This window comes from Arvicanthis niloticus, chromosome 14 (assembly GCF_011762505.2).
Source record: "Arvicanthis niloticus isolate mArvNil1 chromosome 14, mArvNil1.pat.X, whole genome shotgun sequence".
Classification (NCBI taxonomy): Eukaryota; Metazoa; Chordata; class Mammalia; order Rodentia; family Muridae; genus Arvicanthis; species Arvicanthis niloticus.
Window position 1 is genome coordinate 5,736,860 of NC_047671.1, and position 26,803 is coordinate 5,763,662.

At 44.4% G+C, this 26,803-nt stretch overlaps 1 protein-coding gene across 3 annotated transcripts in view; it reads left to right on the forward strand.

The window, feature by feature from the left end:
- Znf407 (zinc finger protein 407) overlaps positions 1 to 26,236 on the forward strand; it is a 389,208-nt gene extending 362,972 nt beyond the window's left edge. For all 3 annotated transcript variants that reach the window (XM_034518392.2, XM_076912347.1, XM_076912346.1), the window contains one exon: positions 23,832 to 26,236. In XM_034518392.2, the coding sequence (XP_034374283.1) occupies positions 23,832 to 25,171 (1,340 nt within the window). In that variant the 3' untranslated portion in view covers positions 25,172 to 26,236. The remainder of the gene's footprint in view (positions 1 to 23,831) is intronic.
- Positions 26,237 to 26,803: the final 567 nt, after the last annotated feature.

Genomic DNA, 26,803 nt, shown 5'->3' on the forward strand with positions numbered 1-26,803 from the left:
TTCCTTCCTCCTGCCTGCCGTGTGTCTGTTGGTCTGCACACCTCGTAGAAGGGAAGGCAAGCAGTGGTATAACAGTGTTGCCTGCAGAGGTGTGCAGAAGATGGAATAGATACCAGTAGCCTGTATCTTCTCAATACTCAATAATTACTAATCAGACAGTAAACATACAAAGATGTATATTTTTATCTGGCAACTGGCAGGTGTGAAATAATTTTTTTTGAAGGTAAGAAAGAACAGTGGCTGATAAGTACTAGGCCTAGAGCTACTGTCCATGACAGCAGGACAGCTTGTGCACATGTGTGGGGGTGGGGGCTAGACCCACTGTCCATGACAGCAGGACAGCTTGTGCTGGGAAATTGTATTCGTGCATGCTTGTGTGTGTACATGTGGTCAACAGTAGATACCCTTCCCTCACCCTGGATACATTTGCAGTGCCAGCTCCTGGCTTCTGGGCTTCTGTTAGCTGAGATTTCATGTAATAGGGCAAAGAATCGCAGTAGAGTAGGATCTGTGGGCATTAGTGTCAAGAAGAAGAATGTCTTGCTTGCCCTTTCTTCTGGGTTATTGCATGGGTTATACAAAGACAGGGACAAGTTCACAGAAAACAAAGAACCAGAGGTGGTGGGAACAAGGGATGGTGGGGGAAGGAACCGCATTGCAGAAATATATGACTCCTGCTGATGCCAAAAATAACGGGTAGCTCTTTTCTCCCAAAGCAGCAGCATGCATAAAGGTGCCTGACATAACCTTTTCCAGGCACCTCACACTGAGGAGAGGGAGCACAGGAGACTCTCACGGAGGGGCAGGGAGTGCTCCAACAGCCCTTGCCACAGGAGACTCTCATGGGGGGGGGGGCAGGGAGTGCTCCAACAGCCCTTGCCACAGGAGACTCTCACGGGGGGGGGGGGGGGGCCAGGGAGTGCTCCAACAACCCTTGCCACAGGAGACTCTCACGGAGGGGCAGGGAGTGCTCCAACAGCCCTTGCCACAGGAGACTCTCATGGGGGGGGGGGGGCAGGGAGTGCTCCAACAGCCCTTGCTAACTTTTAGCAGGAACTTCTCAAGCTTTTACAGATGGATTACAGCAGAAATGAGAAAAATGGTGTCATTCTGTGGTTTCATTTTCTTTGCGATTTACATAGAAGAAAACAATGTTGATAGGGAAATATGACTTAGAGGTGGAGGGCAGTGTCACCTAGCAGCTCCTGAGTGCTTGTGGGGCCTCGTGGTTGCACAGGAGAGAACTTATACCATTCGTTGTTAAAATGACAAGCCTGACTGAGTCAGACCTGCCTCATTCACACCCAAGATGAGGAACATGATTTATTATCTGTCCTTTGAATTTCTGTGAGCATTCTGTCTAAACTTTAAAAGGGGATTGCATTTGCGATTAAATCTTAACAAATGCTGTTTTAACTAGACTGCAATATATGTTATTGACAACAAGCAACTTTTCTTCTCAGAATAACATTGGTGCTTAGGCATACAATTTACAAAAATGACAAGGAAGGGTGGTACTTTTTCCAAGGTGAATGTAAGTTGACTGATTAGCTGGTATTTTAACTTAGATTCTTGCAAATTACAGACATAAGAAACCCTGCAATTTATATGTACTTTGGAAGTGAAAGCTTTAATCCCATGATTCATGAAAGTAAAGTGGTAATAATTTAAGTACCATATTTTATTTATCCCTCAGGGTTGTCAGCTGATACAAGAAGTATTTCCACTATTTTGGGGTTGCTGCCTTTGGCCACCTAATTGCTTCTTAGGAAGTAAGAGGGAAATTGCTTATATAACTACATGGAGAGTCTCTGGCAGCATCAAGCCCAGGCATCAATCAGTCCATCTGGGTAAAATCACGAGCTGACTCCGATATTGCTAAATATTTATACTGTCAAATGCACACAGACATCCAGATGAAAAGAGGCATTCATTAGGAGCTCTCCAGCTTGTCAGTTTAAAGACGCAGATTAGAGCAAAACCTCCCACTATGGTACTGCGTGCTCAAGAAAAGTCTATATTTAGCCATTCCGAGCAATAAATATCATCATATTGCCTCATTTAGGTAAATAGAGAATAAATATTGTCAAGATGATCTAGAGATAATGTAAACAGATCCCTGTTCAGAGTCTGTTGCAGGGGAAATTCCAGGACAGTGATGTGCTGGCGATGCTTTGGGGTTTAACCCTTCTCCTAATCGCATACCCCTCCCCTTTTTTGGTAGCAGAGAAGTGTTAGTGACAGATTATGGGGGAAGGATGAAGCGAACAAAATGAACCACAAAAGTGATTTTAAGTTGTGTGCATCGAAGCACTAATTAGCACGAGTGCTGAGCATTGTCTTGATAGCCCCAGAGCTGCTGCTGCCAAAACTACAGACTTGTGCACTGGTGTTGAAGCCATTCCTCACTCTCTCACATGGAGCGAAACCCTTGGAACTCCAGGGAGCTTGGCAGCCCAAAGGCTTGGGCACTGTGTGCAGGTCCACCGGGTGGGCCTCGCCCTGGATGTGGTCTTATATGATGTTCTGTGTGAGAAAAGCTCTTACAGAGGATTGGCCACTAAAGATGACTGTTGTACCTTGGTATCTCAGGTCTTGGCTGAAAAAGTGCAGGCTCCTTGAACAGTAGACTATTCCATTCAACGTGTCTGAGCAGAGAACATGGCCCTTTCCCAGGGCACACAGTCTCTTCCTCCACTGGTAATTGATAATCTTAGAAGTTAGACTCGAAGGGAATTTTAACTGATGTCAAAGTTTTAGTTAATTACACTAGATGATTTTTTGAGATTAATAATTAACATCCCTCTTTATAACTAAATATCCATAATTAATCAGCAAATCATAACGTGAAGACTAATTAACTTCAAACTCAAATTCTAACAGAAAATCCATATTACTCTCCAGCATCATTAATTACCAAAGTAATCAAACTTATCTCTCATGGGTTGCAGCATAAAGCTTCGTGGGTTCATCCGCTCAGCCCTGTGCGCTGAAGCCTTTCCAGAGGACTTGAAGGGCAATGGTGAGATTGCTAGATTGCTTAATACTGGTCATTGGCTGCCTTATTGGTAGCACTGGCTGGGGCAGGCAGGGGGAATCCAGCAAAGCGGGAGTTCCAGGTTCGCTTTTTTTCCATAGTAGGGTAACCCTGGAGATCTCTCAAACTCAACCAACCTCTTTTCTCTTGCTTGTCTCCTCACAAAATGCTAGCTGGCTAGTTTAAAACAGGTTACTTAGCAAGAGAAAGCATGTAGTTAGTAGGCTCACAAAAAGTTGGGATTTTAATAATAAAAACTTATCAACCATTAAGTGCTAAAAACAACTAAAAGCAGGTGCTGTGAAGAAATACTACATATGAGACAAAAAGCAAACAAATAGAAAAAAACAAAAACAGCTAGTATGGGTGCCTCACTGCTCCGTGTGGTGCCCCGTTTGGGAGAACTGGCTGACGCCTCTGCTGTGCAGCAGTAGAAAGGTGGCTTTGCACAGTCGTCTTCAGAATGTGGCAGTTAACACCAACAGTGTAGTTAAAATCCACGCTTCCGTCATTGCACCACCTACTTTTCAAGTGCACATGTGGAATACTGTTCTTTTGTGTGGCAGCTGTAAAAATCCTCAGCAATTTCTACTGTCAAGAAAACTCTGGATAAATAGGGGCTGTTAACTTAGGCAGATAGCGCAGGTTATGTGGTGGCAATCAGGGACTCACGGGACTTCAACTAATGGGTTATGATCAGAAACTGTTCCTAATAGCCAGCTAGACGGATCTGAATATGAAGATTTCTATAATTTTGTTGTCAGCCTGTGATGTACTCTACTGCTAATTATTTGCAACAATTATGTTTTCCTAATAACAAAAGAAGCAGCAGTGAATTAAGCAGGCTCACCTTCAGATCTGCAGATAACAGTTTAAATGCACTTGCCATTAAGAAACAGCATTTCTTCTTGCTTTGCGGAGCCTAATTATTTCGGATGCTTGTCTTTTAAAGCCTGCTGCCTTACTTCTTCTGAACCTATTCTGTGTGTCAGTTCACACTGACGACTTCAGTAACTAGTATTTTCTCGGTCTTCAGTTTACGTCTGTACCTCCCCTAAAATGCTTACTGCATTTGGTTATTCAAAAACCATAATTAGCGTGGTAATTAACATGTAGGTCCTTCAGAGGAAGACTGCTAGGATCCTGGGACATCTCTCATCATCCTGACTGATATGTAGATGATAAAGAGACTGAGGTTGATGTGGTGACAGGATGTGTCCTCCTGCGTGGTAACTGTGCTGCAGGGAGATTCAGACAGGACCTTGGTCCACAGGGCCTCACGTTCGGAAAAAGTAATTATCCACGCTGTTTCTATAATTCGGCTAGGTGTTATCCTGCATTTGCAGCTGTCAACTCATTTGTTTTAAATGATTTTTAATAACTTATGAATACTTGAAAGTTCTGAGTTTTGCACATTATTTCCTAGCACTTCTTGAATGCAGAGGCCAAGATATATTCATTCATTTGTTCCTGACTTTCCTTCCTTGTCTCTTTTATCTTCCATTACATAGGTAATCCTACCTGATGGTTTATTTCAGGCATCTGATGCTAATGTCAGTCAGTGTCAGCCATATTTTCTAAATTGTGGTCAGAAAAGGCTCAACTTGACCCAGTTTCACCTTTCACGTTAGTTGAAAGTATTGTTTCAAGCCATGGTGAATGCATGGTCCGCAATGAGACTTGCCTGAGCTTGAGAGAGAAGAGCTGGGAATGCTGGCACTGCACCCTTCTTCTCTTTGCTCATCTCAGAGAGGATATGGCTCTTCAGTGCCTATGAGCAGAGCTGCTTTTATCATCACTGAATCATTGACCTGCCCCAAACTCTAGCCTGGTATTGATTCCCCAATAAGTCCTGTGTACGGATGGAATAACTTGAGGAGTGTCTGCCCTTCCCAACTGCAGTGATTCCTAAAAGGCTTCGGTCCATGGTGGCCTGAAAGGTAGGATGTGGCTGAGGCCGTTCAGCTGGTGGCTAATTAGGCAAGAGCCAAGGTCATTTACAACCCTGGAACACTCATCCTATTCACCTACTGCTTTCCAGAACCTTCCAAATTAACATCAACAGCTAGAGATCATGCATTCAAAACATGAGCCAGTGGAAAGCGATTCAGTTCCAAATCATTAACAGTGTTTTCTGATAAATAAAATGCTGCTTTATCATGGCTGCTTCTAAGTCTGAAGTGAAATAGGAAGATACTGACTTGTTGACTTCTGTATGCTAGGTGTTTGTAGAGATATAAAGGGGACTTTATAACTACTGGTTAGTTTTATGTTTGGTTTTTGGAGGGTGATGGGGTTTGGGGGAGGCAGGATTTCAAGACAGAGTTTCTCTGTGGAGCCCTGACTGTCCTAGAACTCACTCTGTAGACCAGGCTAGCCTCAAACTTATAATAAATCCACCTACTTCTGCCTCCCAAGTGCTGGGATTAAAGGCGTTTGCCACTACCACCCAGCTAGTTCCATGTTTATGTTACATAGAGCCTTGCTATTAATCTGTATTTAAAATGGAAGGATGATTATTATTGAGTAGATTTATGTATTTAACTGCATGTTAATTTGTTCAGAGTGTATAGTGTATCTTGACTGTAATCTTAGTTCCTGAGAAGTAACTACACTTGGTTTTGAACCAAAGAATAATCAAATCTCTTAGTGTTATGAACTTCTGAATATTCTGTAACTGTCTGTGTATTTACTAGACCATCTTTGCCAGTCAGAACACAGAGCTGCTGTTCTATGAGTATCATGTGAGTGGACTCACATTGGTACTGCTGTAACTGAATTTGTAAATGTTCTGTTACTACTATGTAGCTGTGCGTTTTAGCTGCTGCTGCTGCTGCTGCTTCTTCCTCTTCTTCTTCTTCTTCTTCTTCTTCTTCTTCTTCTTCTTCTTCTTCTTCTTCTTCTTCTTCTTCTTCTTTTTCTTCTTCTTCTTCTTCTTTTTCTTCTTCTTCTTCTTCTTCTTCTTCTTCTTCTTCTTCTTCTTCTTCTTCTTTTCTTTTTCTTCTTTTTCTTCCCCCTCCTCCTCCTCATCTGTCTTTCTTTCTTTCTTTCTTTCTTCTCCTTCTTCTTTTTCTCCTCCTCCTCCTCTTCATTCTCCTCTTCCTCCTCCTCTTCCTCTTCCTCCTCTTCCTCCTCTTCCTCCTCTTCCTCCTCCTCTTCCTCCTCCTCCTCCTCCTCCTCCTTCTTCTTCTTCCTCTCTCTCTCTCTCTCTCTCTCTCTCTCTCTCTCTCTCTCTCTCATTTTTGAGATTGGCATATAATTACATTTCTCCCTTCCCTCTCCTCCCTCCAAACCTTCCCATCTACCCCTCTCCACCCTCCTTCAGATCCATGGCCCCCTTTTCACTAATTGTTATTGTATTCCCATATGGCCATATGGATGTATTTCTACACAGTGATTTCTGGAGGCCTCCTGGGGTTGTCCCATCCAGTTAGGCATGTCTGTTGATGTCATCTTTGTCTAACTCGCACTTGGGCATGTTTAAAATTTATATTATGTATATAAACATGGATGAAGGTTATATGTACATGACTATGAGGCCAGAAGTCATGTCTGGAGCTAGAGTTACACAAGGTTTTGAGGTACCTGACAACAGAACTGAGAACTAAACTCAAGTCATCTGCAATAGCAGCAAGCACCCCTTATGGCTGAGCCATCTCTAGCCCATATATCACCCTCAATACCATTGAGTCTGAGGAAGGAAGCTTTGAAAACTGCTATGGATGCACATGGTAGTCTAGCATAGCTCCAAGCCCTGCCACACTACATGGCTCTAGAGGAAACAGTGACAGTATGTCCCATGCAGTAGCCAGCCAAGTGCACACTACAAGCTGCTTATATTATCCCCCCTCCCCATACTTAAAGTGTTTGGCAAGATCTCCATGGCCCTACATTATAGACATAGAAACTGAAGCCTTGGAGCTTGAAGAACTTGCCCACACACACACTCAGTGCATTATAGCCCAGATCTGTCTGAATCTTAAATCTGCCTGAAGACATGATTAAGGAAAATTATTAAGGAGAAGACTAAATCATTAAGAGTTAAAGCCTTGCTGTGTTCATAAGGGAATGTAGCAGGAGACAGCCATGACTGCAGGGAAAGCTGAAGTCCCCTCCCCATCCCTCATGAGAAATCGCTCCTGAACACTCAGGGCTTGAAATTGCCTTCATGGTGCCATTTTAGCCGTAACACACAGGCTACACAAGTTTTTTAACTTGAATGTGTCAAATTTGACTGCTACTGGAACATACCAAGAGAGCAAACACCCAACGACTAACTGAACAGGAAGCTCATGTTTAGCTCCTGTGTAACTGAAGGACAGACAGTTAAGAACCATGTTAATTAACCACAGTGCAGCCATCTGGTAGACAGTCCAGTTGGCTGTCTTCCTATAAAGCCACACAAATATAAAGATGATCTTTCTTTAATGAGACAGAGGTGATATGGACAAAAGTCAATCTCTGTGACATTAAGCAGCCACTGGCATCCCCCATAGGCACAGCTTCATTGGTAAAGGCCACCTGATTTCAGACAGTCGTGTTTCTTACTCCCAGGCATCCAACTCACATGTATTTAGCATCTCAGAATATTTCTTGGAATTTCTGTGTCTTCAACTAAAAATGAAATTTAAAAGTGAATGATAATGCCGCCTAATGATTGGGGCTTCTTAAACGTCAGAGAATGATTTGAAGAATGAGACCTGTGTTGTCTCTGAAAGGTGAATAGTAAACTGTATAGATGAGATCTTTAGGTGCTAACCCAAGCCATTGAGCATTCTGATGATCTAGTGACACTAAAGAGGAAGTCATGATGTGTCCTGTAGAGTCCTGGCAACCCATGGGTAAAAGCACTGGCTTTGACAGTTGTGTGCTTGTATACCCATCTCCACAACCAAGTCAAAATTTCAGGAAGCCTCATTGTCTCCTCAGTGGTATAGACCCACTCCCTATCACTCAGCTGGTGACTTCACTACAGTTTGTTTCTCCCAAAATGACACAGAAATGGAATTGAGAGTATGATGCCTTCTGCTTATTTAGCACAATGTTTTTGAGTTTCATTCCTGTGGTTGCACCAAGTGTCATTTGATTCTTTCATTACTGAGTAGTATTCCATTGTACTGATATACCAGTGTGCTTCACTATTTATTCTTCTGGTGATAGATATTTTGGTTGCTCTACTTGGGAATGATTGCAAACTGTAAATATTTAACACAGGTCTCGGGATAAACTTGTGTTTTATTTCATTATGAGGGGTGTTGTAGCATGATGTTTAGGAAATGGCCAAATTGCTGCCCTAAGGTTTTTGTACGACTTTGCAGTCTCCCCAACACTACGTGAAAGTACTGGTGCTCCACGCCTTCTTCAGTGTTACCATCCTTCTTAAACTCTAGCCACGCCCTAATCCTTACAATGTGTAGCTCATGGTGGGTTTGCTGTGCATTTTCATAGTGACTGCATCTTTATAGTTCTTTTTTAGTGTGTATCTATGCATGAATTGCAATAATTTTTAGAGAAGCACTTTTCTTTTAATACTATTTTAATTACATGCAAGTATTAGGGTCAGTTCTAGGTTGAGGAACTAGTCAAGGAACAAGCAGGCAATAAATACAAATAGTCAAAAGAGCAAGCAAGGCAATAAACAAAGTTTCATGAACACTCCTGCGATCACTGATTCTAAGGGCTTATCAGGATGACCAAAATATCTGAGCCTACTTCCCTGTCCTAGCCCAAAGTCATTTTCATGTCTGAAGCCTACTTCCTTGTTGTAGCCTAAAATTTAGATTCCTGCCTGAAATTACTTCTTTGTTTTAGCCTAATGTCAGTTTCCTGGCTGAAGCCTACTTCCTTGTCCTTGGCCAATGTCAGATTTCTGCCAAGCAGCCCCAAAAGCTCTCTGCCACTCCCTCTTTTTTATTTCATAAACAAGACTGAGCCTGTCTTAGGTCGTTCTGACAAGAATGCCTTCCTTACCCTTCATGGAATATGCATTATCAAAAGCAATGTAGAGAAGTACTTTTCTAAATAAACCTGTGCAACTGCCATTTTTACATGGTCCTTGACTAAGGAGATTCTCATTGATAGGTCTGTAATGATGGGTGAATAGTTTATTAAAATAATTATTATTCCATAGTACTTAAGAACCTCTTCCTGTTGAAGACCTCATGGGTCTGGAGTTTCAGGCAGAGACTGAGAGTTGCCTAGTTACTCACCAGAGTTCTTTTGGGCACTCCACGCCAGCCATAGCTACATTCCACATTGTTTCCAAATTGCATTTCAGCAAAAGAAGTCTGCAAGAATATCTATGCAAAATAAGTAAGATGGTAGTATCAGCGATATGTCTGGATTAGAAGCAAAATATATTCAAACTTGATAAGTAGAGGGATACGTATTTGTTTCAGTGTGTGTGTGTGTGTGTGTGTGTGTGTGTGTGTGTGCGTGCGTGTGCGTGCGCACGTGCCCACACACACGCACACATGCTACAGGAAGCACAACATGTGTTTAGATCCATTCATCTCAACAGAAACTTAAAATCCATCTCTCTCTGAAAACAAGTAATTTTTTTTTATTTTGAGTAAAATGCATATTAATAGCTAAACCAATGAGCTTACATTGTGTACATAAACTATAAGCACTCGGCTTATCTCTTTAAATATTCTTTTTGACTTGTGTTGGGACATTCAGCAGAATGGTTGGTAAGTCACTGGTGTTCTACATGTAGACACTTCTCCTTCAAAAAGGGGAATGTGGCTAAAGCTTTCTGCAAACACACCAAGAGCATGGCAGTCCATGTGCAGAGCCTCCTAGACAGGAGCATCCATTGTGTCCACACTGTCTGGAGAATGCCAGGGTCCGTTGCTCTGTTTGTTCTCTGTTGTGGTGATACTCACCCCACCATCCTGTCCCTTTACAAAATGGAAACCTTAATGCTGAGAACCTTGAGTAACTTCATTAGGTTTCTGAGGCTGAAAGACTAGAGTGTGATTGTTTTGGATCTCAAATGGAATATGAATGGCATGAGGATGGGCTTCTGTGCTCTGACCCAGAAGAATCCCATCTGCTGCTATGCAGCCCAGCATCTTCCGTTTCCTCTTGGCTCTCTGTTTCTTCATCTTTAGGAGTAGGCATTTTCCATCCTTAAATGTTTAAAGAATTTAAATGTGACAAAGCAACCAGCCTAGACATGGCTTTTTTTTTTTTTTTAACCTTTCCTGAATTTCTATTCAGACGCTTAGAAGCAATTCTTTATTAACCTCCAACTCAGCTAAATGCAGTCACTGTAACTCCATTTGTGTGCTCTTATGCTAGGATCAGCCCATTAATTTCTAGACCCAGATAGTGTAAGTGGCTGCAGTGCTGGGGAAATGGAAGTGTGTTCAGTATACAAAGGACTCTGTGATTTCATAGCCTTGCAGAAGGGCTCAGATAAGATGACTGTGGACTGTGCCGGGATCTCTCTGCTTGCCTAGCTGGTGCCGTGCTTTGTCAGTATTAACCAGTAGTAGCAGAATTCTACATCTAGAGGGTCATGTATCTGATAGCTCTAAGAGAACGCCCAATTGTTCTAATCATCCACTTGACATCAAATAGGTTATGAAATCATCATGTAGCCTATTGGTGATCATCAGCACCAAGGCATCCTGCTTCCTTTGAGCAAGGTCTGCAAGCTGGTCACAGGCAGGATGCAGTCCCTTGAATTGGTCCCTTTGAATGAGTACCCAAAAGATCTAAGTGCAGACTTACTCCAACCCTTGCTGTTCTTTTTTCATAGAGTTGAATTCAAAGCTCAAAAAAGCCCCCCCTTTCCCTGACCTCCTGTGTGTGGGAGGGGTGGTATTTCTGGGTAGTCTTGAGCTAAATTGCCTGTGGGAATCAGACATTTGTCTCCCAGCATACCCTAGCTTCTGCCCTTTGCAAATTCATGCTGAGTTTTATTGAGTCAAATAAACAGGTTCTCAATAGGTTGGAAATACTTTTGAAGAGAAAAGTATGTGTTCTTTGAGAATAATATATCCAAAATTCAAACTAAATTGTAAATCTTGTAGAATGTATATAATACTGCTTCAATATATATATATGTATATATATGTTTTTAAAAGTATTCAATAAAATAAAAACTTGAATACAATAAGCAGACGTTATTAGAGAACTAAAACTTGGATGCTGAGCTACATTACAGTTGTAAGGTTAACTGGGTATTTATATATTATTATTGGGAAACTTGGTGTGCATGGCTAGTTGGATGGAGTGCTGGTCCAGTCATTATCAGGACAGAATTGGAACAAGTATTATTCTAGCCAGTGGATGTCAAGTGAAAAACAGAACACAAACGTTTCTCTGCCAAAGTACCAAAATGAAGGTACTTCCAAGTGAAGGGCAACCACTGGGACACCTAAGGTTTCATCTTGCAGCCTGGTATCCTGTAACAGCTTTGTCAGGCAAGCCTCTGTGATAGAGGCTGTCCTGGAAGGCATGTTCTTTCTTTCTTGTATGTAATTTATCTGCAATACTTCTTGGAATTTCTAAAATTTTCAGATATCTTATTAATACTTTCCAAACCTTAGACTCCACTAATAGATGCCCCAGCACTGTATAAACTGAGTAAGATAACAGCTAGCTCTCCAGGATGATGCAGACACACACACACAGTAATCAAGTGCACACATATAAAAGCTAAGATACATACTGTCACTCTCTCTGGTTTGCCCTTTGGCGATTCTGCTTTGAGTTTCTTTCAGCCAGCAAATGAGGAATTAATTCAGCACTGTCATTCTGATTGCCTTGCTACTCCAAGAAAGAACAGAGCATTTTTTTTTTGTTCAACAAAATGCTTGACATCCTGTAATAGTGAACAGAAGTAAAAGTAAACAGGGAAATTCCCACAATTTAAAGAATATCATTTCAGGTTCCCAACCCCTCGTTTGCTTCTGTTAATGAAACCACTAATCAAATTGCCTCTCTTCTGAGCTTATGTAAAACTGGACATGTGTGAATGAATGTTTACCATTTACTGACCATGGGTGATAAAGGCCAGTGGCCAGAGCAAGAGTAGTACCATATTGTCCCCATGGTGGCTGGTCTACAGTGGTAGAAGGCCTGCCCCCTCTATGGTACCTGATGCTTACCCCACCCTGTCCTTCCCAGCAGGACCCTCCTCTGATTGATTGATTTTGTGGTCTTTTTAATAGTACAGGAGCCTCCCATCTTCCTGGCCTCTTTTTAGAATCAAATTGGTCTTCACTGTCTTCTTTTCCCCATGACCCATGTCTTGACTTCCCAGTACCCTTTATTGATCTAGGGTCATAGCATTTTCACAGTGTCCTCTGTCCTACTGATAACTAGAGAGATGCAGTGTGCCACACCCTGTGCCGAGTACTTGCAGAACAATCCAGGCTCCTTTTCTTGTGGAGCTACACTTGAGGGTGGTGGTGAAGGAACTCTAGCCATGGTAGATTACACCCCTAAAGCTAGCCCCCAAGCTCCATTCCTTATTTGGCTACTTCCTCCTCCTGAGACTGGCTACCAAGGTCCAGCAATCAAAAATCCTCTTTGACTCACCCAATTAGGGTGCCCAATTAAACACCTCATCCTAACTGGGGGGAGAGGGGGTCGGTTACTTTTACTTTTATAAACCACCATTTGCCTGTGGGCCACAAACAAATACCCTGCTCTGCTCCCTTGCCCCTTCCCCCCCCCTCCCTTGTTTCTCTCCTCCTCCTCTTCTTCCTCTTCCTCCTTTTCCTCCTCTCCCTCCCTCCCTCCCTTCCTCTTTTCCTTCCTTCCTTCCTTCCTTCCTTCCTTCCTTCCTTCTTTCTCTGTTTCTTGTTTTTGTCTCTTATCCCTGCCCTCTGTCCGTTTGAGGCAAAGTAAACCTCCTTTGTGCTGAGAAGTTGGTCTAGGGGTATCTCTAGCCAACTTTCCAGGTTCCTCCAGGGGAACATTCAGAGCTAAACCATGAATCAACAGAACAGTAAGTGATGGGCACTGAGGTAGATAGAGGAGGTGTGCTGAGAGCTTCCAGATTGCAGGCAAACCCAGTGTCCTGATCTTTTATTCTCTCACCTACACAGCTAGGAAAGCTTCAGAGTTCAGTCTCATCCCTCAGGACACCACTAGAAGGGACCCTGCTTAGTTCCAGCAGTTTCCTATGAACACATATTTAGTTGCACTTCTCTGCTTAAATTTTTTCAGTGCTTTCTGTGATTGTCTGATTCCTAAGTTAAGTTCCTCCCTCAGTACTCCATAAGCTGACAACACCTACCTCTTCACTCTCTTCCTCCCCCCCCCCCCCCCCCCCCCGCCTCCACCCCAGGCTACAACCTTTCAGCTGAGGCAAACTGATTCCAGGGCTGCCGCCATGCACTTAAAATCATACAAGGCTTTCTCCACTGCTTAGTAGTGCCTAGAAAATAACCTTGCTCATCCTTAAAGCTGCAAGGTTTCTGCTCTAGACAGTGAGGCATCCTCTCCAATAGATGATTCATTCCTACACGCCAACGTTTTTTGTAGTCCATATTTGACTTGTTGATACAGTAAACTGCCAATATTGGTGTTTGTTAAGTAGTTAAGATGATTATTGATCCAAGGACATTTAAATTAGTAATACAAATGAAAGTAAAACCTGAGCATATGTAGAATTGAAGAGGAGTATTACTGGGTAACAAATAATCCTCCTTCATTATTCTTTATGACTCGGATCTTTCCGTGTCTAACTCCTCTGTTCAAAGACAGAATTCTCTCCTCATAGCTCAGTAGGTAATTTTGTAGTAGTTTTGTTCAAAGAGAATGTGTGCTTGGCCTTTTAAAGAAATCTTTGCTTAGATTCTTTCTAAATCCCTGACTTTGCATGTCTGCTAATGGGTATAGTGTGACCACATAGAACTCAAGCAACTTACACAGGCTCAAAACAGATCCAAGAAGTGTTGTTTCTATAAGATGATGGCCCATTCCAAGGCCTTCCTAATTTATAACTGGTGATCCCAGTAGATTCCACTCATAGCAGGCAGCTGTGGATTACAGCAAGTCCACACGAACCCAAGTCGTAAGGGGAATGATGTGCTGTAACCACTGCTGCCCCACGACTGAGCAGTGTCTGTCACGGGTAGGAGAGTGGCTCTAAAACAGAGAACTTTGCTCCAGGTATCATGGTCTAGCTCCACAATCTGGGAGTTTAGCAAGGTTGCATTCTTTTACCAGCCCCCCCCCCCCCCCCCCACCACCACCAGAGCAGATAGGAACCCAGAAGGCAGAGTTCCTCATACCACCACCACCCTGGTCTGCTCCTGAGCACTGTCATGCTCTGGGCTCTACTTAAAGCTGACAGTCACCTGGTATCTTTCATATAGGGCATCCTGCCTCTAGTGTCCAAGGAAGCCTACTGGCACCGTACCTTTATGATGGGCAGGAAGCAGTCGTGACTTCCACGAATCATTCTAAGCATATAGGACCATGGAATTTGCTCCATGAAGAGCCAAGTGTGATCACAACCACCATATGAGGAAGGACGGTCCTTCTCAAACATTAGTCTGTTTTCTGATGCATTAAATGGACATGTGGGTGGGACCACTGCCTACATCCTCTAAACTTTCATGATGTGCTGGTCTCAGGTCACAGCACTGTTGTTTAATCATCACCTTGATCTGGTGACTTCATGGGCTCTATTACCAAAGCCTAGCAGGCCCCTCAGTATGGCTATGTTTTTGCTGGTGTGTTCCTGACAGTTTGTGTGCCCTTGATTGCATGCATGCACTTCATGTATCTTATATGTATTTTATATGACTGATGGAACCAGTCATATAAAAATTTTAAATTTCAGAGAGTAGCAGCCTCCTCTCATTTCAAAGTTTAAGCTCCATGGTATATCATTTGTTTAAATTTTAAAAATCAACTTCATATTTTATTACCCAATATATATATTTTTCTCTAGGACCCAGGGCACAGATATTTTGTGATTATTTTTTTAAGTAGGAAGGCAGCATAGAAGGCTTAAAAAAAAAAAAAAGCAGAATAAGAGAAAACAAAGTAAAGATTTCAGCATCCACTGGTTGAAAGCTGACTACTACATTTTCCATGCTAACCATAGCAGCACCTGCCAGTCCTGGTCCTACCCAGTAGCCAGTGTATGGATGACGCCAAAGGAACCATAGCCCTGAGCTGCCCCTCAGCCACCCGGGTTGATGTCAGAAGGGACTGATGCCCTCTGTCCTTTCCTCCCCACTGTTTCCAGCACAGGCTTCTTTCCGTGGTTCCCGGTCACATAGAGTTTTTCAGCATGATACCCAGCCTCTCCTGATGCTGCATCAACAGCCTTGTTGGCTTCAGCAGGCCTGGCCCTGTCTCTAATGTGTTCACTTCACAGGACCCGGGATTCTTGCTAGTTTGGGATACCTTCCCTGTGGTGGAATCAGACTTTGCAGAACTGCCCCCCACAAGACATGTCAGTCTCCTTACCCCACCAGATCAACAGAAAAAACAGCCATGTGCCAAGACCATCTGACTCACTTTAAGATGTAGGGAAGAAGCCTGCATTGTCTTAAGTGTACACAAGCAGCTGCTGTCATTTGGCTAGGAGCAGATGTTCGACCTCCAAGAGCTTTGCAGATAATTAAAATACTAACAGTTAGTGTTTTACCCCAGCTGTAGGTTCTGTTTACTGTAAATTTGATTTTAATGGTGCCTCTGTTCTATTGCTGGGAAGCGGTTTGCTTTTTACCTTCATGCAAAAGTGTCTGCAATGAAGACAAATATCTGCTTCCTCTTATCTCCTCAGGAAAGATAGCGAGATACTGTAAAATGGAGGAGATGGGGTCTCTACTAGGAGAGTGAATGTGATCTTTTCCTAGGGTTTGCCAGGAAACAAAGGGGACAGGGGAATCTGCTTTGTTAGCCTCCATTTGAAGTCAGCCTGTGAGAGGCGTGCCCTCCAGCGACACTGGCTAAGCTTTGTATTTACATAATTTTAAGGTATGTGCAATGCGTACAACTTTTGAAAAATAGACCTTGTCTCCCGATGTTGTGTTATCTGTACTGAGCATTTATAAACTGTCAGAGGACATTTCGGAAAAGGTCGTTGGGCTTCTTAATTTCCTCATTTCATAAAGCAGAAAGAATGCCTGTACTAGTTAAGTGAAGTTGAACCCAGGCAGGCTCACAGTGAGCAGATGGGTGCTATCCACCTGGAAGAGCCTGCAGGTCTTCAGAAGGACAGCCCTTACTGTGGGCCTGGCATTCTGCAGCTCCTCTTCAAGCCTCAGGCTTCCCTTCTGAGGAGGAGGGACAGTGCCTGGGCCTCCTGTCCTGAGCTTCTGGCAAGAATGTTGACCCAGGTGGTGGTGCAGGAGCAGGTGAGCCTTAGACCCCAGCAGTTCATGTTCCCAGGAAGGAGATGTGAGAACACCCAACACAGACCAGACTCCTGGCCCCATGTACCCAAAATTATGTCTAGAATGTGAGAGGCACCAGTAAGTAGCACAGGTGCAAGCATGGACGTCCCCCACTACCTCTGACCCCCTTGCTGATGCCTGCCTGGACTCTTCACTTGGGAGAGGTTCTACCTCTCCCTTGATCTGTTCAAATGGACTTAGACATTTGAGCATTCTGGTGGTAAGTCACCTGGCCTCATGAGTGAAGGACAAGATTAGAGCACTTTACAGTCTAACTTTAAAGTACCATTTCATCACTGTGTGAAACTCAATGGCACTATTTCTGTCACATGAGTGGAATTTCCAAAGTTATATAGTTGTTATTTCATGACATATGGATTAAGCTTATAGAGTCTGCTCAGCAGAGAAACAGTTAACCACTGTCTCCCCTCACCCCTGAAGCCTGGCAAGATAACCTTAAAGGCCGTGCTCTCGCCTCACTGAGTGAGATTTGTGTGCCCAGCTCCCACTGCTGCCGTATCTTCATGCATGAAAATGATAATATATACCTAAGGGTCTGATCTAATACAGAATTTCCTTAAAGGTAAAATATTGTCTTTTATTCTTTGTCACCCTTCAGTGCCCATGGAAATACCTGGGCCCACAGAGACTATTCTTGGTAAAGTTAGAAACCTGAACAAGTATATATTTCCAACCTGAGATAAAAATTTATTCTTCTTCTTCTTCTTCTTTTTTTTACTAGATATCTTAGAATTCTTTGCAGAGGTCTTTTATAATCATCTCTGTCACCAGTAGCACAAAGTGTAAGGCTGATGGGACTTAAAAAGGAGTTAAACCTTGTGGTGCCCTGAATGCTTGTCCTGGCCCATTGTGTGTGCCCTTCACAGAAACTTGCATGGCGCATCTGCAGAGCTTATATCTGAAGAGCTTTTCAGTAGCTTAACTTCGGCTAATTTCTTACAGGACAATAATTTCTCTCATCTCTTGGGAAGCAGAGACCTTCATCAAACTGTGGCATAGTAATGCCTTCCATTGTAGTTCTTCAGGCTGTGCCTGCGTGTGCTTATGCGTATGGCTGCTGTGAGGAGAATATAGCGATAGCTGAGGCTCATCTGACACAGCTGAGGTGAGCCGCGTCTCTGAGGCTCGTTTCAGGTCCAGAGTGACCAATCCTGTGCTCGGACACAAGCCGTGTAAACAAGTAAAAAGCTAAAAATAATTCTTAATTTTTGTATCACAAACATCCTGCTTGTTTCTATTTCCTATGTGAATTTTAATAACCTGGCCACAGTGTATTTTTCTAACTCTTGAGGTAATAAACATAAGATACTGGCCGACCGGTGTTGGCCAGGAGGTCTCTCCCTGCCACACTCTGCCATTATTATTCTGGCACATGTTCTGTTTTTAATCCCAGTCAAGTCCTACAGTCTGGGCTGGGATTTTCTAAGAAGAATTTGAGGGCTTCCCTACATATTTGTGGTGTGAGAAACTGCACAGAGACAAGGCCCTTCCACATGTAGACTGGACCAGGCTGCCTGGAAAGCACTTACTCTTTGAGCCAGGTTGGAAGCGGGCACGCTGCACGATGCCAGGGATGGTTGCTGTCTTTAAGATGAATAAATTACAGAGCAATTATCGACATCGATTTGACTGGCTAAACTATTGCAGGCTGCTATTGTGAGAATAATATATTCCCTGCTTTAAACTTCTAAAAGGTTATATTTCACTGAATTTTAATTTGTCATTTTTCCTGCTTTCACTTGAGAAACTTATAAGCTTTTGTGACATTAAAATATGGCTCTAATTTATTAGCATAATCTGTTAATATTGTTTCATTTTAATAGACATTAAGTATGATTTTTTAACATTCTTTTTAAAATTACATCTTAAAATGAAAGTCAGGAAAAATTATACATGGCTTAAGAATCACAATGTCATGTGTGCCCCAAGTTTTTATATGAAAAGTATTATTTTTTGGATCACTTCATATTCAAGGTGCTTTAATTATGACAGTGAAACAGCCGAGCATTTTCAGGCTTTAGTGGCTTAACCAAAACACAGACTCTAAACCACAGACTCTGCAGTGCGCCCTCGTACCAGATAAACATTTAGTACTGTTCAGGGGAGGCTCGAGTGTGAAATAAATGCTGGCTCATAGCTGCAGAGCGGTTTACATAGGATATTAACACCGCTCTCGCAGACGTCAGGCACCTCACCCCACGACACGTCTTTTTAATGCCATCTTTATCTGCTACACGATGCATGAAATCTACTTTCAGCTTTAGAACCGCCAACAACCTTTGACCCCTTGAGTGCAGATACAATGTGACCTTTCTATTGTCATCAGCCTTCATTCTCCTGAAAATTCCATGAATTTTTATTACAAGTTTTTTTTTAAACCAAGCTGAGGCTTCCACAAATTACTTGCCACAGATGAGATGAAGTTGTTGAAGTGGTGTTAGATAAGTTTTACAGCCAGCATGTGTGCTGAGAGGAGCCCAAGCCTGTGTCCTACAATGTCATAGACCAGTAACTGCTGAGCCTACTATTGGATAAATACATCATTTTATGGAACATTGATTGTTCTATAAACCCAATGGAGTATTATGCTCTATGATCAAACCATTTAGATTGTGTGTAGAGCACAGAAAATGCCATATTCAGGATGGTACTAAAAGTGCCATTTGTGTATTTTATGGATGTCATTACAGGGGAAACTTCTCTCTGTAGGCCCTGTTTACTGCAAAATTTTTTAGTCTGTAATGACATTTTTCATTCACAACGTATGCCTTCAAGAGAGGGGGCCCTTGTTTTATTTGTTTCATTTGAGTTTACTGCACAAATTCTGTACATTTTAATTAAATGTAAGCTTAACAAAAGCATAAGGTATTTATTCTGTGGGGGAAAATGATGACAGTAACCGTAGCCCAGCTCACACACAAAGAAAGGAGTCAGGTGCATGGCTCCTCCACAGCTGCCCAGAGCCTGACAGGGCAAGCCCTAGTGTGCTTCAGGACCACGAGCCTTCACAACTTACCCGTCTCCTACCCAGTGCCACAGTCTTCCAGAAGGGACAGCTGTTTCATTATTGTGTTCTACTGAAACAAGGCTTAGCCCAAAATCACTTCGTTGAAAACAGATCTTAAGAAAAAAAAAATCCACCTTTATTACCATCTGAGTTAGTGACTCTTCTGAGTGTTTGACATGAGCAGATAAGCAATAAAGGGTCTCCTAACCATGAGCAGGGCTGGCTTCTAACTCTGCTCCCCGTCTTCTGCACATGACTGTTTGCCCAACTGGAAGCAGGTCCAAAGTTTAGGCACTTCACTACTTACTGCCATTGCTCTGAAATCCAAACGTGTGTCTTAAAAATAAGTACAGCACAAATGCTGGCCAGGCATCCACAGGCCGTTAAAGATCTGCATGCATGTGGAAGCTACAACCATAGCAAGGCCTCTGGGGTAAAACCTGAAGACTGCCCTGCCCAGCGGCGCCGGACATGTGGCCATCTGCCATGGGGAGCGTCACAGTCCGTTTTCAGTAGGAAGAGCTTGTGTGCCCATCACATTCTGGAATCTAAAGTTACAGTAGAGATTCACATTCGTTTAAATGACACTTGAACTTCTGCATCGCTCCACATTAATTCATTATAGTTGAAATGGAAGAATCTTCAATGGGTGAATCTTTTTCAATCTGATTGAGGCTGTTACATTTTATAGGTGCTATTTTTCAAAGCAGTACTGACAGCACTCGAAGTTATTAAATTGCTGAATCAAAAGACGGACCTGCACTCACATTTATGAACTATGATGGACTGGCTGGGGCCATGCTGCCGGAGGTTAAAATGTTGGTGGCATTAAACTTGATCACAGAACCAACTGACAGCAGTATTTACCCACACAGTTTACTTTAATGGTCTGGAAGTAGCTTAACCCATCTCTGGATTCAAATGAACTGAGCAAGTAGTTCAGAATTCATAATTATCAATGCTACAAGGGATTCAATGGATCATTCAGTATCCAAGATGTTCTCCAGTGAGTAGTGGGATTGCTGGGGCCCAAGCAAGTGGTCTTTCTTGCCTTCTAAGAGTAGGGTGTTCCTCATTTCCCCTAACTTGTATGGCTTCTCCTGATTTTTACTGCAAAGGCAATATTCTCTTCTTTTGTAATTATTGGGGGCAGGGCCAGTTGAATGCAACAGTCTGTGAATTGCACTGCATATGACCTTGAAATCAGGATGAGCAGAAACAAATCCAAATCAGAATTAAGGAAGACAAGCAAAATACTGTATCCCAGGCTGGAAAGGTAGAGCTGGCTTATGATATTGCATGCATACCAGAAGAGAGCCTGACAGACCCAGATAATGGAGCTGGAGGACCCAGTGGATGACAGACCTGACCAGGAGCCAGGTCTACCCAAACCCAGTCACAGATGCAGTCGGGTCTGTGGTGTTTCTCGGTGCTGGATCTCTTCAGAGACTGATGCGGTTCTACCTCTCAGAGAAGAAAATTGAGGACAGGTGAAAGGTGAAACGACAACATGAGCGAGCGCAGGTACAGCTGTGGAGACCTCCATGCAGACCTGCTGGTGAGCCTGCTCATGCAGACCTGCTCATTCCTGAGCTGTTTCTTAGTGTCCTCAGACGGACCACTCTCACTCTTGTCACCCAGACTCTTGTGTCCATAGAGTACTGCACTGGTCTAGGCAAATGAGAGGCTTTGTTTTTTGGAAAGAATGCAGAAGATTAGGTGAGGCATCAGGCGCTCACAGGCACAAGCAGGTTCCCATGCAGAGCTCTTCAGACTCTTGTAGGGTGTACTCCAAACCCCTGGGTGAAAACTGCAAGAGGCACACCAGGATGCTCCCATCTCCCAGCAGCCTGGCGTGTGGTTCTCACAGTGCTCCATTCTCGCTGTGGGGGCGACTGAGAGAAAGCAAGGTACAGTGTTGTTTTGGCTAGACTCATGGACCCTTGTGGGGAAGTCTAGTTGACCTTTAGCTATCACAGCCCCGTCTTTCTCTCAGTGTTTGCTAATGCACCAGTCTGAGCAGCATCTTCCTGTCACAGTGGCTGTGGCTATGACGTAAGCCTTCTGAGGCCTACAGCCAAGAGAGCTCTCCAACACAGCAAAAGCCAGCATTTACCAGCTAGTGGATACTTCCATATCCAGGGTCACTGTTCCTACCCAAAGGCCCTGTCAGGCCTGTGCTCAGGACTAACTTTGTCTTGGGGGGAAAAAAGCTTTCTTGGAATACACCATCAAGGTGGTGAGCAAAATTGCTGTTTTTAAGGGGTGCCAGCAATAAATAATGAGCTCTAAGTCTTGATCCTGTCTTCCTTGATAAGAAGAATAAAGCACATAAAAAGTAAATAAGTAAACCCTGCACAGTTCACTGAGAGTGTAAGAGAGTTGTGTCAGAAATGCAGGCCTGATGATGGAGGGAATGTTGAGCGCAGCTGTGGGGGAGATGGAGAACACAGGAGCTCTAATCAGGGTCGTCCGTCCATTCTCTGTGGAAACAGCAGACGGTGCCCATCACCTCTTACCCTGTTGAGTTACAGGCTTGTAGGTGAGGTCATGAAGGTGTACACATGTGTGCCCCACATCCATCATATACCCTGACTTCCTGGGCAGATGGTTGGTAGGGTTCCCCGTCTTCTCCCCATGTGTCCTCCCTGTTCACTCCTCATCCCACAAAGGAGCTGAGCCATCTCACCCTTGTCAGCACTGCCCACACCCTTGGGCCTTGCTGTGTTTTCAGAAGAGCCACTGTGCTGTCAGTAGGAGGGACTTGAGGTTGACATGGAAACACTGGCTCTGCTGCTCCATGTCACAGTTCTCGTCTTTCTGTTCAGAAGCATTCAGCGTGTTTCTAGCCACAGATGTGTAGCATGGAGTATGTGAGCATACGCAGGAGTATGTGAGCATGCCCAGGAGTATGTGAGCATGCCCAGGAGCCTGTGCTTTGCTCTCTAGACAGCTCTCTGCCTCACCATCCAGGCTCTCCCTATCCCTGAAGGCCCAGCTCATGGTTCTTTGACAGATCCTTCCCTCTATACTGCCCTACAGCCCAAGTATGTGATTTGTTCTTCCATGTTTGTATGTGTCTGTGTGTCTTGGTGTATGTATGTATGTGTGTTAATGTGTGTATGTGTGTAGGTATGTGTGTGTTTTAGTGTTTGTGTATGTGTTTGTATGTTTGAATGTGTGTTGATATGTGTGCAACCATGCCTGTCCTCTGGCTTCCACGGTGTCCGAAACACTGTGGTATTGTAAGCAGATAAAGTTCTGTTGACTGTGTCTCCTCTTCCATGCTGGACACCGTGCCTTCCTCCGTGTCCAAGCCACTCTGGTAGTGTCAGCAGGCAAAGCTTCGTTGACTATGTCTCCTTTTCCATGCTGGGCACCTGAACTGAACAGATGGGATGAGCTGTTACCTGGGCCTCAGAGCCTGCCTTTTAGGCCTACTCTGAGGGACCTGGTTCCAGGCTCCAAGTGCCCAGGCCTTTTGTTTGTATTTCTGTGCCTGGACCTAGAACAGTGCTCAGCCCACACGGCTCACTACAGCCACACGGGGCTGCCTCTCTCTTTGGTTCAGTAAATGTCTGTCACCATGAACTCTTATAGCTATGTTTATTGGTACCATACTTTTTAATTTAATGTGTAAAGCTTTCATTATCTTTAGTGATTAAACAAATGCACTGCCCTTGATATTTGTATGTTAAGAGAAGGTTTTCCCTTGGGTTAAAAGATCCTATTGCTGGCATGTCCTTGCTGTTGGATGTGAGAGGAACCAAGTGCTGTGACACAATGCCTGACAAGAAACAACTTAACAGAGACACAGTCCCTCCTGATACGAAAGGCGTGCTGTCAGGAGCTTTTGTAGCCGCTGGTCACATGCAGGTGCTGTCAGAAAGCAGAGCAAACAAGCAGGGACTCAACTCACCTTCTCCCTTTTGTTCAATCCTGGCCTCTGGCCGGTGGAACCTCTTACAGTTAAGGTGGTGCTTTCCACCTCTCTTACCCTGACTTAACAATTCCTCGCAGACATGCTCAGAGGCTAACCTCATTCAGATAATACTTCAGAGGCATGCCCAGAGGTCTGGCTGTAGGTAACTGGAGATCCTGTCAAGTTGACAGTATTAACCATCACACAGAAGGGGCTGTCTGTATCCTACCCCAGAACCCTATACACCAGCACTACTGCAGAGATTATGGGAAGGAGTATATCTCGTAACAGCCTGTAAAGGTACACATGATTGAGCAGCCTCCTGATGCATCAGTGCAGACTCCTTGGCCTCTGCAGAGAGGGTCACACATCCTTTCCTGAGGCTGCAGAGCAGCTGCAGAAAGCTATCTAAGTTGACTCTTGAAGTTCTCTTTCCACACTCTAACTGGTCCCTATCTCCCACAGGCATCGTGTCCAAGTCCTATGAGTGCCGCCTGAAAGGACAAGGAGCCACCTTTGTGGAGACAGACAGCCCCTTCACTGCATCCACCCTGGCAGAGGAGTCGCCTGTCAAAGAGAAGTCCTTGAGGAGCAGCAAGAGACAGGCTTCATCCCCTGAGCAGGTCCAGCAGGTCATCATCATCCAGGGCTATGATGGGGAGTTTGCCCTGGATGCCTCTGTGGAAGAGACTGCTGCGGCCACACTGCAGACACTGGCAATGGCTGGCCAAGTGGCCAGGGTGGTACACATCACAGAACATGGGCAGGTCATTGCTACAAGTCAGAATGGGTCACATGTGGGGAGTGTAGTGCCTGGACCCATCCTCCCTGAGCAGTTGACAGATGGAGCCACCCAGGTGGTTGTCATGGGGGGCTCCATGGAAAGTCACAGTGTGGATGAGGCCCTCAGTCCAGGTGCCGCTGTCATACAGCAGGTCACCAAGCAGGAGGTCTTAAGTCTCTCTGAGGCTGGAGTCCCTCCATCTGACAACTCCTCAGCCTTAGATGCACTGCTGTGTGCTGTCACTGAGTTGGGAGAGGTGGAGAGCAGAGCGGGGCATGAGGAAAAAGGTAGGCCCAGCCACAAGGACATGCTGATCCAGCTGCCCAGCCAGGAAGCAGCCCATGATCATGCCAAGACGGAGGCCACAGAGACTCAGTTGTTCCAAGATGGTCAGGAAAGCCCAGCAGCCGTGGAAGTACTGACCCAGGTTGTCCGTCCCTCAGCCATCATCACGTCTCAGGAACGAGCCCAGGTGGCCTTCAAGAAGATGGTTCAGGGAGTGCTCCAGTTTGCTGTATGTGACACAGCTGCAGCCAGCCAGCTGATAAAGGATGGTGTTACTCAAGTCATTGTGAATGAGGAGGGTGCCGTCCACATGGTGGCCGGAGAAGGCTCCCAGTTCATCATGCAGGAGGCTGAGACCCATGGCCTGCGGGTGCCAGCTGAACACATGGACCTGGTAGAGTCAGAAGGAGAGATCTCTCAGATCATTGTAACCGAAGAGCTGGTCCAAGCCATGGTCCGTGAATCTAATAGCAACTTTCCTGAGGGTGCCACTCACTACATTGTGACAGAGTTGCCTCCAGGTGTACAAGAGGACACAGGGGTTTACTCCCACACAGTGATAGAGACAGCCAGCTCTCCAGAGATCCTACAGGCTGGGGCTGCACTCAGTGCCGAGGCTGTGGGTGCAGGCAGCACGGAACAGTTGACAAGCATGGTCATCTATACCCAGGATGGCTCCCCAGCAGCCACAGTGATCCAGAGCCAAAGAGAAAACAGTGAGCTCCAAGAAGCATGAGGCAGGCCTCCATGCTAGACACTGGGCAGTGTGCAAAGATCTACTTGGGCCAGCACAGAGGCCACTGAACTTTGTCATGTTTACTTCAGAGGTGTGCTGAGCAAGCCCTTCAGGCAGGGGTAACATCGGCCACTGAAAAGGCACCCAAGGAGTGCGGAAAGCCAAGCCTATACCTAGGTTGCCCAGCAGCCTAATACGGGTGGGTAGGCAGAACCTGTGCCACAGAGCTGGTCATTGGGCCCTCTGCTGATGGCCTCATCCCTCAAGCACCACTGTGGTGAGAAGCAGTTTTCCCTGGTTTTTCTCCCATGTAAGTTCCCTGTTTAGTCATCAAAAGATGGCGTCCACTATGGGACACAGGAAACGTCTCTGGCCTCAGCCTTCTGCGCCTGCCTCGGTTCACGCGGGTCTGCCATCTCCTCCCACATTCGATTAAAAATCGGAACTGTCAAGATTACATCTTGAAGCAGTGAACACATTGTTTTTTATTGTTATTTTAAGTTTAAGATAATGGTGTTCCCAGACCAAAGGAAACCCATTAACTCATTTTATGTATAAATTTTCTCTCTGCAAATATTTTAGGGAACTCCTTTGCCATGGCCATTCTGCATAAGAGAAATCTTTCATCTGTGATCTGAGAAAAGTCTTGAAATTTTTATTCAGTTACAGTCCAGCTAGGTTAATTAATTCTCATTCTGAATTCATTTCATAACAGAACGTCTGTACATGAAATATCCACTATGAAAAAATGTCCTTCATTGCTTTTTATATCAAATATTTGTTTGTGTCAGTATCATTTTTGCAGGATTTATTTGTGACTTTCAGAGTATGGGAAGAATGACATTGAACATTACAGTAGATGCCTATCCCTTGCCCTCCGTCCCCAGCACTGCCTGCTCCATGGTGGATTCACCGCCAGTGCAGGATGCAGAGTAATGTTCTGGCGATCTTTCTTGATTCCATTGCTCTTTTTGTTGTTTTCAAAATTGTAAAATAGCCCCATTCCTCAAAGGCAAAATTGTTCTTGTTGTTTTCTTTGAAATAAAATTATAGCATTAAACTAAACATGGTGATATACTGAGTGCCAGCATGCCAAGGAAGTGCCCCCTCTGCTCTAACCACTTTCATATATAGTAGATGACAGCTGCGACCCAATGACATTGCATCAGTGTTTGGAAGGTCTGTCATGGTTCGGGACAGGAATCCAGTCTCTGTCAGGATGAGTTCCATTTAAATCCCTTCGGGAGGAAGCTTTGAGGACTGGCCTCTGTCCTCCTGGTTGCTTTGCCTTGAGTTGGTCCATTCCAGGGCCAGCTCCCTCTGTCCACGTGCCCTTCCAGCAAAAGATAAGAAAAGGTGAAACTTGAGCTGTGACACTGACTCAGTCAGCTGAGTGTGACTGTTTCTGCTTCCTAAAATGGCAGGACTACTCAGCTCTTAAACAGCGTCGTTGCCAAACAGTGACAGGATCAACTTGCGTTTGTTATCAGGATAGAGGTGACCTTTACAAAGTGATGGCCCTCTCCAGGCTCCTCATACATGTTAAAAAAGGGGGGTGGGGTGTTTTTCAGTGGAGATATTTCTTCTTGATCACCTCTCCCGTTGGCGCACACGGCCCTGCGGTCCTGAGAC